General features: G+C 35.4%; 1 protein-coding gene and 1 pseudogene across 1 annotated transcript in view; one reads left to right on the forward strand and one right to left on the reverse strand.

Moving 5' to 3' along the window:
• COL19A1 (collagen type XIX alpha 1 chain) overlaps positions 1-14464 on the reverse strand; it is a 313880-nt gene that overhangs the window by 257053 nt on the left and 42363 nt on the right. The window contains exons 6-8 of the mRNA XM_077767252.1: positions 8931-9011; positions 2319-2444; positions 1170-1232 (exon numbers count right to left, since the gene is read on the reverse strand). Of these exons, the coding sequence (XP_077623378.1) occupies positions 1170-1232; positions 2319-2444; positions 8931-9011 (270 nt within the window). The remainder of the gene's footprint in view (positions 1-1169; positions 1233-2318; positions 2445-8930; positions 9012-14464) is intronic.
• LOC144234085 (ER membrane protein complex subunit 4 pseudogene) lies at positions 2592-3460 on the forward strand (annotated as a pseudogene).

Below are 14464 nucleotides of genomic sequence, written 5' to 3' on the forward strand. Positions count from 1 at the left end.
AAAGATTCATGCACTGTTGGTGGGAATGCACACTATATAGCTATTATGTAAAACAGTATGGACATTCTTCAAAAAATTAAAAATATATGACTTTATCTGAAGAAAATGAAAACACTTACTCGAAAAGATAGTTACACCTCCACATTCACTAAAGCATCATCTACAGTAGCCAAAATGTGGAAACAATCTAAATGTCCATCAATGAATGGATGGATAAAGAAGATGTGATACACACACCGAAACACACACACACACACACACACACACACACACACACACACACACACTCCACAGGAATATTATTCAGCCATAAAAAAGAATAAAATCTTCTCATTTGTGACAACATGGACGGACCTCAAAGGCATTAATAGTGAATGAAATAAGCCAAATAGTTAAAGACTAATATTGTATGATCTCTCTTATATATGGAGGGAAGAGAAGAATAGAGAAGGGAAGAGAAGAGAAGAGAAAGGAAGGGAAGGGAAGAGAAGGGAAGGGAAAAGAAATAAGCTCACAGATACAGAGAACAGATCAGTGATTGCCAGAGGTGGGGGGAGGAGGTGGAGAAATGGGTGAAGAGGGTATAATTTTATTTAAAAATGAAAGAAAGAAAGAAAGAAAGAAAGAAAGAAAGAAAGAAGGAAGGAAGGAAGGAAGGAAGGAAGGAAGAGAAAGGAAGAAAGAAAGAAAGAGAGAGAGAGAAAGAAAGAAAGAAAAAGAAAGAAAGAGAAAGAAAGAAAAAAAGAAAGAAAAGAAAAAAAAGAAATGAATGATAGGAAACTAAAAAAGAATCTAAGAATCTTCAGTGGTGGCCCATCAACACACAAGTAAAATAAGAGTTCATCAAGGATTCAGTGAGTGGAATGCTGAAGAAAGTAGGGCACAACTAAAATATAAATGTTCTTGCTTCACAATTTTGCTTATAGTTTATAGATACAAAGATTTGGGTCTCTATATCTTTGCAAATTTTAGTTTCAGTAGGAACTCAAAAGCAGATTTGGAGGCTGACAGTCTTCCTTATTTCAGTGATCACAATTTAAATATAGTTGTTAATAGCCTTTAACAGAAACATGCATTTGTATGGGACACAGAGATATGAGATGGACATATTTTTAAGTCACTTTTGAAACAATCCACCTTCATCCTGACAGTGTTTTGTGGTATCTTACCGGTTCTCCTTTATCCCCTTTCTGACCAGGTGAGCCTGGAGTTCCCGGAAAACCGACTTCTCCCTGAGCAAAAATGAATTTGTGTTATCAGACATTCTGTCACATCGAGCCAAAGATTAATCATTTATAAACATGAAGGTGACAATAGTAGGATAAAGCGTTACTCTCCCCTGAGCTGATGTTGGTCCTTCTGCTGGAATGCCCTTCCCTTATTCAGGAGGCTCAGTACCCTCCGTCTTCCAAATACCGTTTGGCATCATCTCCTCCATGAGACTTCCCAGTAAGTGGAGCACATGATGTTCCTTTATGGCTCCTGCATCTGCTGTTCTTATGGAACCTGTGCAGTATTGGTCGCTACAAGAAATGTAAGTTTCCTAAACTTTAACTCTCCTCTATACACTCCTCCAGCCAAGAGTGAAGGGGTAACAGGATGTGGTAAGCCTCTAAGGGTAAGTAGGAAGTCACAACATTAGGGGACATTCTGCTCTAGGAACCTCTTTCCTTTCCTCAGATAAAGGCAGAGAAGAAAACCATCAAGAAATCACTCAGCCTACTTTTAGCACAGCCTCTTGACTGCCATTAGCATTCACAAAAGAAGTTTATTTAGGTCCACGGGCCCACTCTTCCTGACCAGGGGACTGTAGTCATACCAGAGAAGCAAATTCTTTGAGTGATACTCTCTGCATAGTCTCTACACAATTTATGGCAAAAGCAGATGGATGGCTGGATACTGGACAAACAGCCTCCACACAATAAAGAAATACTATGGAGGGTATTTTTCGGTATCTGTGGACGAGCAGGCACTCTCCTTCCTTCAACTGTGAATTCCCAGAACTGAAGCCTATTCCTGGCACATGCTAAGTACTCAATATCTGTCTGTTGTACAGGTGGGTCCTCCTCTTACCTTTCTATCCATTCTAATTCACAGCCTGGAAAGTCTGATGGCTTGAGAACTAGCCAGAAAAAAATCCAGGAAATCCTTTCTCCAATTCCCTTCTCATAACTCACACAAGTGACTAAATGGCTTATGCTTTTGATTCAACTAGCACTAAAGGTCAAGACACATTCTGTGCACTGGGGCCACATCCAAGGGCCTTGGCTTACTTTGTGCAATGGCTTCTCAGTGGGCATAGATTAAAACTAGCAAACCTTGTTTGGAATGCACTGGCAGCGGTCTTGAAGTTCCTGCTCTACTGGCAGATAGGCAGACAATTTACTGGCGTGAGCGGGTAACAGTGATGATGCAGTACTTCCAAAGCCATCTTGATCTGGACACTAAAATCCAGCAAAATGATTAGGGTTAATTCCCAACCTTCTAACATCCCAAATACTCACTCCCACCAAACTAGGGATGACTGGAGTTGCCTGCAAGAACCACCTTCTAATTAGCCAATAGTTGATGCTGGTATATGAAAGTTGATAATGGCTTTGCTCTTTCACTCGGCCCCCAATGTGTTTTATTACACTGACAACATGTTAGCAATGCACTAAAATGTTGTTCTGGTGAGGAATTCTAAAGCTATTATAAATGACTTTACGATAAGTACAAAAATATCAAATACTTACAATAACCGCATTGTTACCATAAAATAATTATACACATTACATCTCTATACGTTTTTGTGGAACAAAATTTAAAATAAAAGCAAGTGACTTGAACTTTTAGAACATCATGTACTCTAATAAGATAATTGTAAAGGCATAAAGAGCTTGGTAGCTTTGGTAGGCAGCCATTGGTACCATGATGGCCCTCAGAGCCTGGTGGCTAACTGAGGCCAGTGCTTCAAGTGGGCCATTGAGCTGAGTGGACCTGGAGGAGGCAGCAGGAGCCAAAGTGACCGAGATGGTGGCCGGGGAGACTCACTGTACCCTGTCAGTTGCTTGGACAAGCAAGTGCCTGCCTGATACCAGCGGGCAAGAGACACATAGGATTCTAGTGGAAAAGCACTACTGGGACATTGCCTTGGGTTCTTTCAAACATATTTCCATAATCCTCTTCATTTTGTATATGACAGACAGAACTATCTCCATCTTCCCTACTACAGTGGCATGATGACGGTTTGGGGGTCTATTCAGACACTTAATGGCCATTTCAGCCACTTTCAAGATGCTAGAAAGTTCAAGCCAGAAGTTTCTGTAGGATTTGGTGGATTCATGGAAACCTCATGGGTTTGGCATGGGCTGTTTATAAGTGCCAGTCAATGAGACTATTGCCCACACATGCATCAGATTGGTTAGCCTTCACTGAGCCCCCTGAGAGGATGGGGTTCAGTGGTGAACTGCTTCCATGAACCTGACAAAGAAGTGCCTGGTGCCTACGTACTGGGATCTCATGTGCAACCTTTCTATGCCCAGTGGCTCCTCCTCTGCATACTAACTCCTAATATCATCATTCATGCTGGAAAGAACCCAAAGCTCTCTGTTCCCCATGGTGAGGAGGCAAATCCCAGAAAGACAAGTATGTATCACTACAAACACAAAGAAACTATACCAAAACCCTTGACTGAATATAATGTGAAGAACTGTATTTATGGTTCCAGGACAGAGCAATACAACAAATAAAACTCTAATGAAACATAAGAATGCCTACTGCTAGGTCAAGAACCATGGCAGTAGTTCCAATAAATTATGGTTGAGAACAATGCTTTAAATACTTTAAAAAAAGTTGCACAAGTTTCCCTTAAATCTATTTTCCTTAATATTTCACTTCTATTTAACACAAACTCGAACATAAGAATTCTGTTGGAGACATGTTGGAAGATGTGAGAAACTAATGCTGGATTCAGATTACACATGATGAAAAAAAATAACAGAACAGACCAAAAGGAGCACATAAAAAAAGGAAAGAAATTCTTTTTACACTCCAAGACCGTATATATTTAATTAAAGTGTATCTTATTCTAGTCCACTGTCCTTTAAAGCTATTAAAAAGTCTCCACCATAACAGACAAGTGGCAAATTTTATACTTACTCAGTGGGTTCAGAACATGTGGGATAACGTGAAGTGAAACTTAGTTACAAGCAATGAACTTTTTTTTCCTCTCAAAAAATAAATCCAGATGGGAGGATAAATGTATCCTTTCCTGTCACATCATTTACCAGGCTCCTCACCAGGGTTTGTAACTGTGAATTTGTAATTTTATGCACTTGTAATTTCATAATTCTGAATTTCCAATTTAGGGGAAAGGGTTCACACATTACTTTGCATACTACAAATTATATATGCTTGGAAAAAGTGTCAGGATACAAAAGTAAAAGATTGTCAGTGGTTATTTACTGTGGCAAAACCATGGCTGATATTACTCCCTTCTTTGAATTTGGCTGTATTTTCTAAGTTTCCTATGATAAACATACATAATTTTAAAACACAAAATTTTTTTTTACTGTATTTTTATTTTTATTTTATTTATTTTTTTTTACAAATAGATTATTGTCAAATTAGTTTCCACATAACACTCAGTGCTCATCCCCACAAGTGTCCTCCTCCATGCCCATCCCCCCCTCCCCCCACATCCATCAGTCCTCAGTTTTTGTCAGCATTCAAGAGTCTCTCATGGTTTGCCTCTCTCCCTTTCCCCCACCATTTCCGCCCTTCTTCTCCCCCTTGTTCCTCCGTCAAGTTCCTCCTAATCCTCCTATACGTGCAAACATATGATATTTGTCCTTCTCTGCCTGACTTATTTCGCTCAGCATAACACCCTCAAGGTCCATCCATGTTGCTACACATGGCCAGATTTCATTGTTTCTCATTGCCATGTAGTATTCCATGGTATAGATAAACCACATCTTCTTGATCCATTCATCTGTTGATGGACACTTAGGCTCTTTCCATGTTTTAGCTATTGTGGAGAGTGCTGCTATGAACATTGGGGTACATGTGCTCCTATGCATCAGCATTTCTGTATCCCTTGGGTAAATTCCTAGCAGTGCTATTGCTGGGTCATAGGGGAGTTCTATTGTTAGTTTCCTGAGGAACCTCCACACTGTTTTCCAGAGGGGCTGTACCAGTTTACATTCCCACCAACAGTGTAGGAGGGTGCCCGTTTCTCCACATGCTCGCCAGCATCTAGAGTTCTCTGATTTGCTCATTTTAGCCACTCTGACTGGCGTGAGGTGGTATCTCAGTGTGGTTTTGATTTGTATTTCCCTGATGAGGAGGGATGCTGAGCACCGTTTCATGAAACACAAAATTATTTTGAAAAAGACAGGTAGCACTCCAGTGTCTGTGAAAACAACAAAAGCTGTAAGAAAAATAGCACCCAGCAACACTGGGATTAGATTCCTGTGTCCCCGCCTAGTTCCATCACATTTACTCTCTCCAGATTTAATAATTAGCTCTTTTGTTAACTTGATCAGTTTCCAAGTCCACAAGTTAAAGTCACATTAGAATGAAATATGATTATCACCAGAAGAGTCCATTTATCTCATATGATTTGATATGATTTTCCAGTCAGGTCCTGCTCTACTGGTTCTCTCTCAGACAACCATGACTCAATTCAAATTTGTATTTTTGCTCTGGATAACTGATTTACTACATTAAATTGGGGATTTAAATGACTTGAAAAGTATGTCTCAGGCTTCACTATAAAACTGTCCACACTCTCCAAAGAGTTCCTAAGGAGAACATAAAAATGTACAAGTAAGAACTCTTCCATTTGTAAAACTTCTGGTTTTGATTTGACACATACTTAGTTAATTGGCCCTACAAATTTTAATCATGTTTTTCATTTATTTTCAACAAATGTTGCTAGTTTCCTCCTTCTGCCTATGTCTGTAGTCAGGAAACTTGACAGAAAAACAGAAAATCTAATTAATAGAAGCAAAGAAGTATATTTACAAATTATCTTGAATAAATTTTACCCTTGAAATATACTATAAACTATTAATAACAAAAAATATATCTGATTTGAACTTCCAGTATAAAATTAAATTTTTAAGTAAACACATTAAATCTTTCTGAATTCAATATATTTTTCAAAAATAATTGGTGTCAGAATTATAACAGATGCACTTAAATGGCTTTTATATAATTATTTACCTTCCAAACTATACATTCCAATTTATAAAATGTAGAATGTTTCTATTTTCTGTTACTCATTAACAGAATGGTAATGTTCCTTCAAATAATTATCATCAAGAAAATAAGCAGGGTTTTGTTATTTTTATTCCTATGGTTGAAGATGAATTCCAACCTTATTTCCCACAATTTAACTCCTAAATAATATTTTTAAGATGTGATTAATTTTTTCCCATGATTTGTGAGGTTATGCTATTGTTTTAATAATTAAACCACTCTACTAAATCTATCACCTATACTTCCTTAAACAGTTTTCTCATAATTTATATTGAAAATATCTATTTGTGATGACACAGAGTAAAAACTACTGGTCAAGAATACAATCTATATTTATTTATTTATTTATTTATTTATTTATTTATTTATTCATTATGTTTATTTATTTTGAGAGAGAGTGAGGTAAAGAAAGAGACCAGGCAGGGGCGGAAAGAGAATCCCAAGCAGGCTCCATGCTGTCAGTGCAGAGCCCAGCATGGGGCTTGATCTCACAAACTACCATAAGATCATGACCTAAGCTGAAATCAAGACTCGGATACTTAACTGACCGAACCACTCAGGTACCTCAAGAATTCAGTATTTAGATGCATCAAAACATTGCTATGCTACTTTTCAATCAGGAAAAATTATTATTTTAAAAGCTCTTATATCCTAAAGAAATAATTAATTTAAAAAATAAACTTCTGGAGAATTAACACCTTCAAAATTACATATGTGGCTCCAGGAAGGTAGGTACTTCAAGTCTGTAGATTGGCATTACAAATTATCTTTTTTATTTTATTTTTTTAATGTTTTATTTATTTCTGAGAGAGAGAGAGAGAGCATGAGCAGGAGAGGATAAGAGAGAGAAGGAGACACAGAATCTGAAACAGGCTCCAGGCTCTGAGCTGTCAGCACAGAGCCTGACGCAGGGCTCGAACCCACAAACCATGAGATCATGACCTGAGCCGAAGTCAGACGCCCAACCGACTGAGCCACCCAACCGCTTAAATTATCTTTTTAGCTATTTATAGAAAGATATTTAGCTAGCTTTCATTTTACTTGGAATGAGAGCCATAAACTGGGTTTTGAGATATGCTTTATGAAACCAAGTTACATAAGCAAAAAAAGTAATTTTGAAAGACAGTTATGCTTTAAATTGCTCACATTATTATTCTACTATTTACACTGAGAGACAGAAGTTAAAATATTTTTGAATTACTAAGTTATTGATAAAATTTTCATATAATTTTGGATGTAAGTATAGAAGTTCTGGAAAGTCTAAGATACAAAGAAAAACTTTTACTTTTCATATGTTTTTTTCTGTAAGACTTTTTAACATTAATCTCTTTTAAATGCTTTTTGTCCCATCTACCTGCTTTAATAGTTGATAAGTCAACAACTCAAGAAACAGTATTTTTACTATCTTCTAGAAACAAAGCTCTAGGAATAGAAAAGCAGAGCATGAGGGGTGCTTGGGTGGTTCAGTCGGTTAAGGGTCCAACTTTGAATCAGGTCATGATCTTATGGTTCGTGAGTTCAAGCCCCTCAGTCAGGCTCTGTGTTAACAGCTCAGAGCCTGGAGCCTGTTTTGGATTCTGTGTGTGTGTGTGTGTGTGTGTGTGTGTGTGTGTGTGTGTGTGTGTGTCTGACCCTCCCCCATTTGCGCTCCATCTCTTTCTCTCTCTCTCTCTCTCTGTCAAAAATAAACACTTAAAAAATTGAAAAAAAAAAAAAGAGGAGCATGAAAGTATAACTCCCTTCAATGAGCTTAAAATGTAGCTGAATAAATAAAAACAAATGCAACTATATCTAATAATATAAGATAGAACACCTGATCATTATAATGAGAAATACAGAAAATGCTGAATTCAGAGGTTTTTTGTTTGTTTGTTTGGAATGGAATATTGGTACAAGAAACTAACATTAGTACAGTTAGCTTGGGAATATTAAGAATGAGAGGCTGAGTAACTGAGTTTATATTCTGTTGCCAACAGGGAGTGACCCAAGGCTTGGAGAAAGAGATGAGTAGCAGGCAGCAAATGTGCCTTATTCATGTCTATTATAGCCTTGTTCTTCTAGAAGAACAATGCTATAGAATGTCTAGAAGAAGATCAATTGTTTAGAATAACAAATGTTTACTGAGAGAAAATAAATGCATATACAAAGCAATTATTTAGAGACTTATTCTGGTTACTCTTCAAATAGAAAGGTCTAGAGACTGGAAAGGCAGTTGACATGATAATGCAACAATCCAGGCATGAGATAAAAGTGGACCATGTCAGTAACAGGGAAAAGGTAGACAAAAAATCTATTACAAAGGAAAACTATCCAGGATGGATTACAAACTAGAAGAGGAAAATGAGTAATAATAACTTATGGTGACAGATTTAAAATTCCTGCAACTTGAAAATGATAATGTTATCGTCAGAACACAGTTTAAGAAGAAAGTCATAAATTCTCTTTTATTTATGTTGAGTCCAAAGTGAGAACGTACCATTCCCAAGATTCAAGACAAAACATGGGGATTCACGCTGTAAACAGAAACTATGTGAGAACACTATCAGGGGTATCTTACTTGGAACAAATTACTCAGCTGGCTTCAACAGAAGATATTCAGTGCTGCTCTACGTCTACACTCTACATAGACTAGGTAGATTAGGTAACTGGCATTCTACACTCTTCACATGCCACAAAAACTAACTTACCTTAGTGTCTGATATTTCGCAGCATGTGTCTTGGGCTATGAAGTTTGAGTTACAGTAGATTTTAAGTTGGTGAAGTTCAATCTATTAAAAGAGTAGTAATAAGACACATCATTAGTTTTCTTGAAAATCACATTTAGGATCTTAAGAACTATGGTAATTTAACTGAAAAGATAAAAGAAGCTAATATGAATAAATTATTAGTAGATATTTTTAATGTTTTTATTTAATTTAGGATTCATGATTTTATGGACCATTAGAGAAAGAGTCATGGATTCAATTATTGAGATAGATCTCTATATAAAAGAAATCAGATAATGAAGGCAATTGCAAATCTTCGCTAGTTGTTTCATAAAAAAAAAGAAGTATTTAATTAAAAGAGAGGTATTGTTACTCATTACAATAAAGTATGCCCACAAAATAAGAACTATTTCAAAGCAAAAAATTCTGAAGGAAAAGTAAAGTCAAAGGCATGAACACATGATGGAAGAGGCTTTCTCAGTAGCTCCAGATCTCTTATTTGAGGCACTGAAACAGATGCTCACTCCCCAATAAGAAAAGAAAAAGAGGGGGGGGATTTGGTTTTCATCTATTTTTCATGCACTCTAATATCTATGGGATAATCCTAAAAAATACAATCTTTCTACAAAAATAATTGATTCCTTCTATTGGCTTAGCAGATTCATGTTTTTTGGCATTGGACATGAAATATAAAATAGTAAAACCTTGGTTTATAAGCATAAGTCATTCCAGAAACATGTTTGTAATCCAAAGCACTTATTTATCAAAGTGATTTTCAAAACCATTGGTTCAGTTGTGATCATATGACATCCGCCGACATATATTATTCATACTGCAAGACATTGCTCATTTATCAAGTTAAAATTTATTAGAAATGTTTGCTCATCTTGTGGAACAAGTTACTTGCAATCCAAGGTTTTACAGTTCAAAAAAAGTACAATCGTGCCTTTAAATGCAAGATCAAGCAACCACATAAGAAGTAAATAATGAAGGCTATTGACAGAATTGCAATATGATAGATATGTAAATCGGCCATTTTAAATAAATTTGTGGTTGCAAATTTAGAGTTCAATTAAAATAAATCCTACAATGATTTGACATATTTGACACAGGTCAGAAACAACCTCTCCCTTCACCCCTCTCCTCCTCCTGACTCCCCTTCTCCCTCTTTGCCTCTTCCTCTGTCTCCCAATATTCCAGAGCTAGATTATGCATTACTTTGATATCAATAAGTACTTGCTATAGAGATATCCAACTGTTAAATAACAATAATTAATCCTACCTACCATAATTGAAAAGTAGAGATCTTCAGTTACTTTGAAACTTTACCCAACACCAAAAAAGCAAAGAGGGAGAAAAAAGGCTGTAACTGTTACTCTACACTGAGATGAACAAAATCAATTCAGCTCATGGAATGTGTTAAAAACTACAGATATCTTATGAATTCATGAGGAGCCTAAGATTTGCAGCCAGAGCAAAACTCTGAGAGAAAATAAAACTTAATGATTTCTTTTCTGTAACTTTTTGCAAAGTATTGAAGTTAACTTTTGTTTATAAAGTTTAAATACACTATCTTACATAGTCTAATGAAATACCACATAGTAACATACTCATTATGTAGAATAAAGTATGGGGACTCCAATTAATTTTCTTCCTAACTAAAATTAATCTATTGTCATCATTGTTACCAAAATAGCCAATAAATATTAAAACTCAATTATATACCATCCACTATACTAGGCCCTTTATATGAATTATTTCACTTAACTGAAGATAGATGATCAATTTTTGATAGATTAGAAACTAATCAAGTACCATGACATTGAAACTACAATTCTAGTTTAATGATGCTTTTTTATTCATTAGTTACTTTAGAATCCTTCATTGACACAGTACTTTACAAGGACAGTGTTCAGGGCTAAGTCTATACTGGCCCCTGTCACACAGAATTTGTTATAAAAATTATTTTATATCAGTTTTGTCACCTACCTCTTTCTCACAGAAGCAAATGAACAGTATACATAAAATAAAACCCAATTATTATAATTTTCTTCAATAAGAGAAATCTGAATAAATAAAACATTTTCACATTACAACAGATCTTAAGAATCATAGAGCCTGTATGGAGATGATGAAAAATCAGCCCACTTAAACTCTTTGTAGGACCAAGAATCTGTTTTTAAGTGTTTATTTATTTGTTGAGAGAGAGAGAGAGAGAATATGAGTGGGGGGGCGGGACAGAGAGAGAATCCCAAGTAGGCTCTGCGATGTTAGCACAGAAGTGGATGTAGGGCTCCATTCCATGAACTGTGAAATCATGACCTGAGCCTAAATGAAGAGTTGAACACTTAACCTACTGAGCCACCGAGGTCCCCCAGGACCAATAATCTTTATAGGATAAAATATGTATTTTATTTGTTTGTAACTCAAACACTATCTCATAAAAAAGCCACATCATAATATGTCTTTAACATTTTTTATTTTTGTCTTTTTTTCATTTATTTATTTAAAATTTTTTAATTTCAGTGTATTTAACATAAAGTGTTATATTAGTTTCAGGTGTACAGTATAGTGATTCAGTAATGCTGTACATTATTCAGTGCTCATCATGATAAATGTACTCAATTCCCTTCCCCTATTTCCCTACTCACCCATCCCCTACCCACCTCCCCCTCTGGTAACCATCAGTTTCTTCTTTGTAGTTAAGAATCTGTTTTTTGGTTTGTCTCTTATTTTATTTGTTTTGTTTCTTAAGTTCTACATATGAGTGAAATCATATGGTATTTGTCTTCCTCTGACTTATTTCACTCAGCGTTATACTCTCTAGGTCCATCCATGTGTAGCAAATGCCAAGATTTCATTCTTTTTTATGGCTGATTAATATATATGTAAATTTATATTATATATATGTATATATATAATATTTCTATTCTTAACTTTTTCAAGAACCTCCATACTGTTTTCCACAGTGGCTGCATGAGTTTGCATTTCCACCAACAGTGTAAAAGGGTTCCTTTTTCTTGACATCCTCACCAACACATGTTGTTTTTTGTGTTTTTGATTTTAGCCATTCTGACAAAGTATGAGGTGAATCTCCTAGTGGTTTTGATTTGCATGTCCCTGATAATGAGTGATGTTGAGTATCTTTTCACGTATCTGTTGGCCATCTGTATGTTTTCTTTGGAAAAGCGTCTATTCATGTCTTCTGCCCATTTTTAAATTGGATTATTTGTTTTTGTGTGTGTGTTCAATTGTATAAATTCTTTACATATTTTGGAAATTCACTCTTTACCAGATATGTCATCTGCAAAAATCTTCTCCCATTCACTAGGTTGTCTTCTAGTTTTGCTGATGGTTTCCTTTGCTGTGCAGAAGCTTTCTATTTTGAAAAAGTCCAATAGTTTATTTTTGCTTTTGTTTCCTTTCCCTCTGGAAACATATCTACAAAAATGTTGCTACAGACAACGTCAGAGAAATTACTGCCTGTAATTTTTTATTGTTTCAGGTCTTCTAGGATTTTTATTGTTTCAGGTCTCACATTTAGGTCCTTAACCAATTTTGAGTTTACTTTTATGTATCATGCAAGAAAGTGGTGCAGATTCACTATTTTGCATGTGACTGTCCAGTTTTCCCAAAACCATTTGTTGAAGAGACTGTCTTTCTCCCATTGCATATTCTTGCCTCCTTTGCTGAAGATTAATTGACCATATAATTATGAGTTTATTTCTGGGCTCTCTATTCTGTTCTATTGATCTATGTGTCTATTTTTGTGCCAGTACCATAGTGTTTTGATTACTACAGTTTGTGGTGTATCTTGAAATCTGGAATTGTGATACCTCCAGTTTTGTTCTTCTTTTTCAAGATTAGTTGACTATTCAGGAACTTTTGTGCTTCTGTATAAATTTTAGGATTATTTGTTCTAGTTCTGTGAAAAATGCTGTTGGTATTGATAGGGATTGCATTAAATCTGTATATTGCTTTGGGTAGTATGGAAATTTTAACAGTATTTATTCTCCCAATCCACAAACATGGAATATCTTTCCATTAGGTTATGTCATCTTCAGTCTCTTTCATCAATTTTTTATAGTTTTGAGTTCATGTCTTTCATATCCTTGGTTAAGTTTATTCCTAGGAATTTTATTATTTTTGGTGCAGTTGTAAATGAGATTGTACTCTTAATTTCTTTGTCTGCTATTTCATTATTAGTGTACTGAAATGCAATGGATTTCTATGTATTGATTTTGTATCCTGTAGCCATACTGAATTCATTTATCAGTTCTAATAGATTTTTGGTGGAGTCTTTACAGTTTTCTATATATATTATCATGTCATCTGCAAATAGTGAAAGTTATACTTCTTTCTTACCAATTTGCAGGCCTTTTATTCCTTTTTTTAAAATCTGACTCCTGCGGCTAGGACTTCCAGTACCATGTTGATAAAAGTGGTGGGAGTCAATAACTTTGTCTTGTTCCTGAGATTAGAAGAAAAGCTCTCCGTTTTTTACCATTAAGTATGATGTTTGCTGTGGGTTTGTCCTACATGACCCTTATTATATTGAGGTATGTGCCCTCTAAACCTACTTTGTGGAGGGTTTTTATCATGAATGGATGTTGTACTTTGTCAAATGCTTTTTCTGCATCTACTAAAATAATCATACACTTTTTATCCTTTCTCTTGTTGATATGATGTGTCACATTGATTTGCAAATATTGAACCACTCTTGCATCCCAAGAATAAATTCCACTTGACTGCGGTGTATGATCTTTTAAAATGTATTGTTGGATTCAGTTTGCTAATATTTTGTTGAGGATTTTTCCATCCTATGTTCATCAGAAATACTGGCCTGTAGTTCTCTTTTATTGTAGTGTCGTTATCTGTTTTTGGTTTTAGGGTAATACTGGCCTCATGGAATGAATTTGGAAGTTTTCCTTCTTCTTCTTGCAATAGTTTGAGAAGAATTGGTATTAACTATTCTTTAAATGCTCAGTAAAATTCACTTGTGAAGCAGTTTGGTCCTGGACTTTTGTCTGTTAGGAGTTTTTGGATTACTGATTCAATTTGATTGCTGGTAACTGGTCTCCTAAAACTTTTTATTCATACTTCAGTTTAGGGAGATTATATGTTTCTAGGAATTTATCCATTTCTTCTAGGTTGTCCAATTTGTTGACACATTTTCTCACAATAATTTGTATTTCTGTGGTGTCAGTTTTTATTTCTTTTTAATTTCTGATTTTGTTTGAGTGTTCTCTTTCTTGCTCTCTCTTTTTTTTATGAGTCTAGCTAGAGGTTTATCAATTTTGTTGATCTTTTCAAAGAACCAGCTTCTGGTTTCATTGATCTATTCTATTGTTTTTTAGTTTCCATTTTGTTTATTTCTGCTTTAATATTTATTATTTTCTTCCATCTGGCTTGAGGTTTCATTTGTTCTTTCGCTAGCTGCTTTATATGTAAAGTTATGTTGCTTATTTGATATTTTTCTTGTGTCTTGAGGTAGACTTTGCATTGCTGTTAATTTC

This window comes from Crocuta crocuta, unplaced genomic scaffold, assembly GCF_008692635.1.
Source record: "Crocuta crocuta isolate KB4526 unplaced genomic scaffold, BGI_CrCroc_1.0 scaffold518, whole genome shotgun sequence".
Classification (NCBI taxonomy): domain Eukaryota; kingdom Metazoa; phylum Chordata; class Mammalia; order Carnivora; family Hyaenidae; genus Crocuta; species Crocuta crocuta.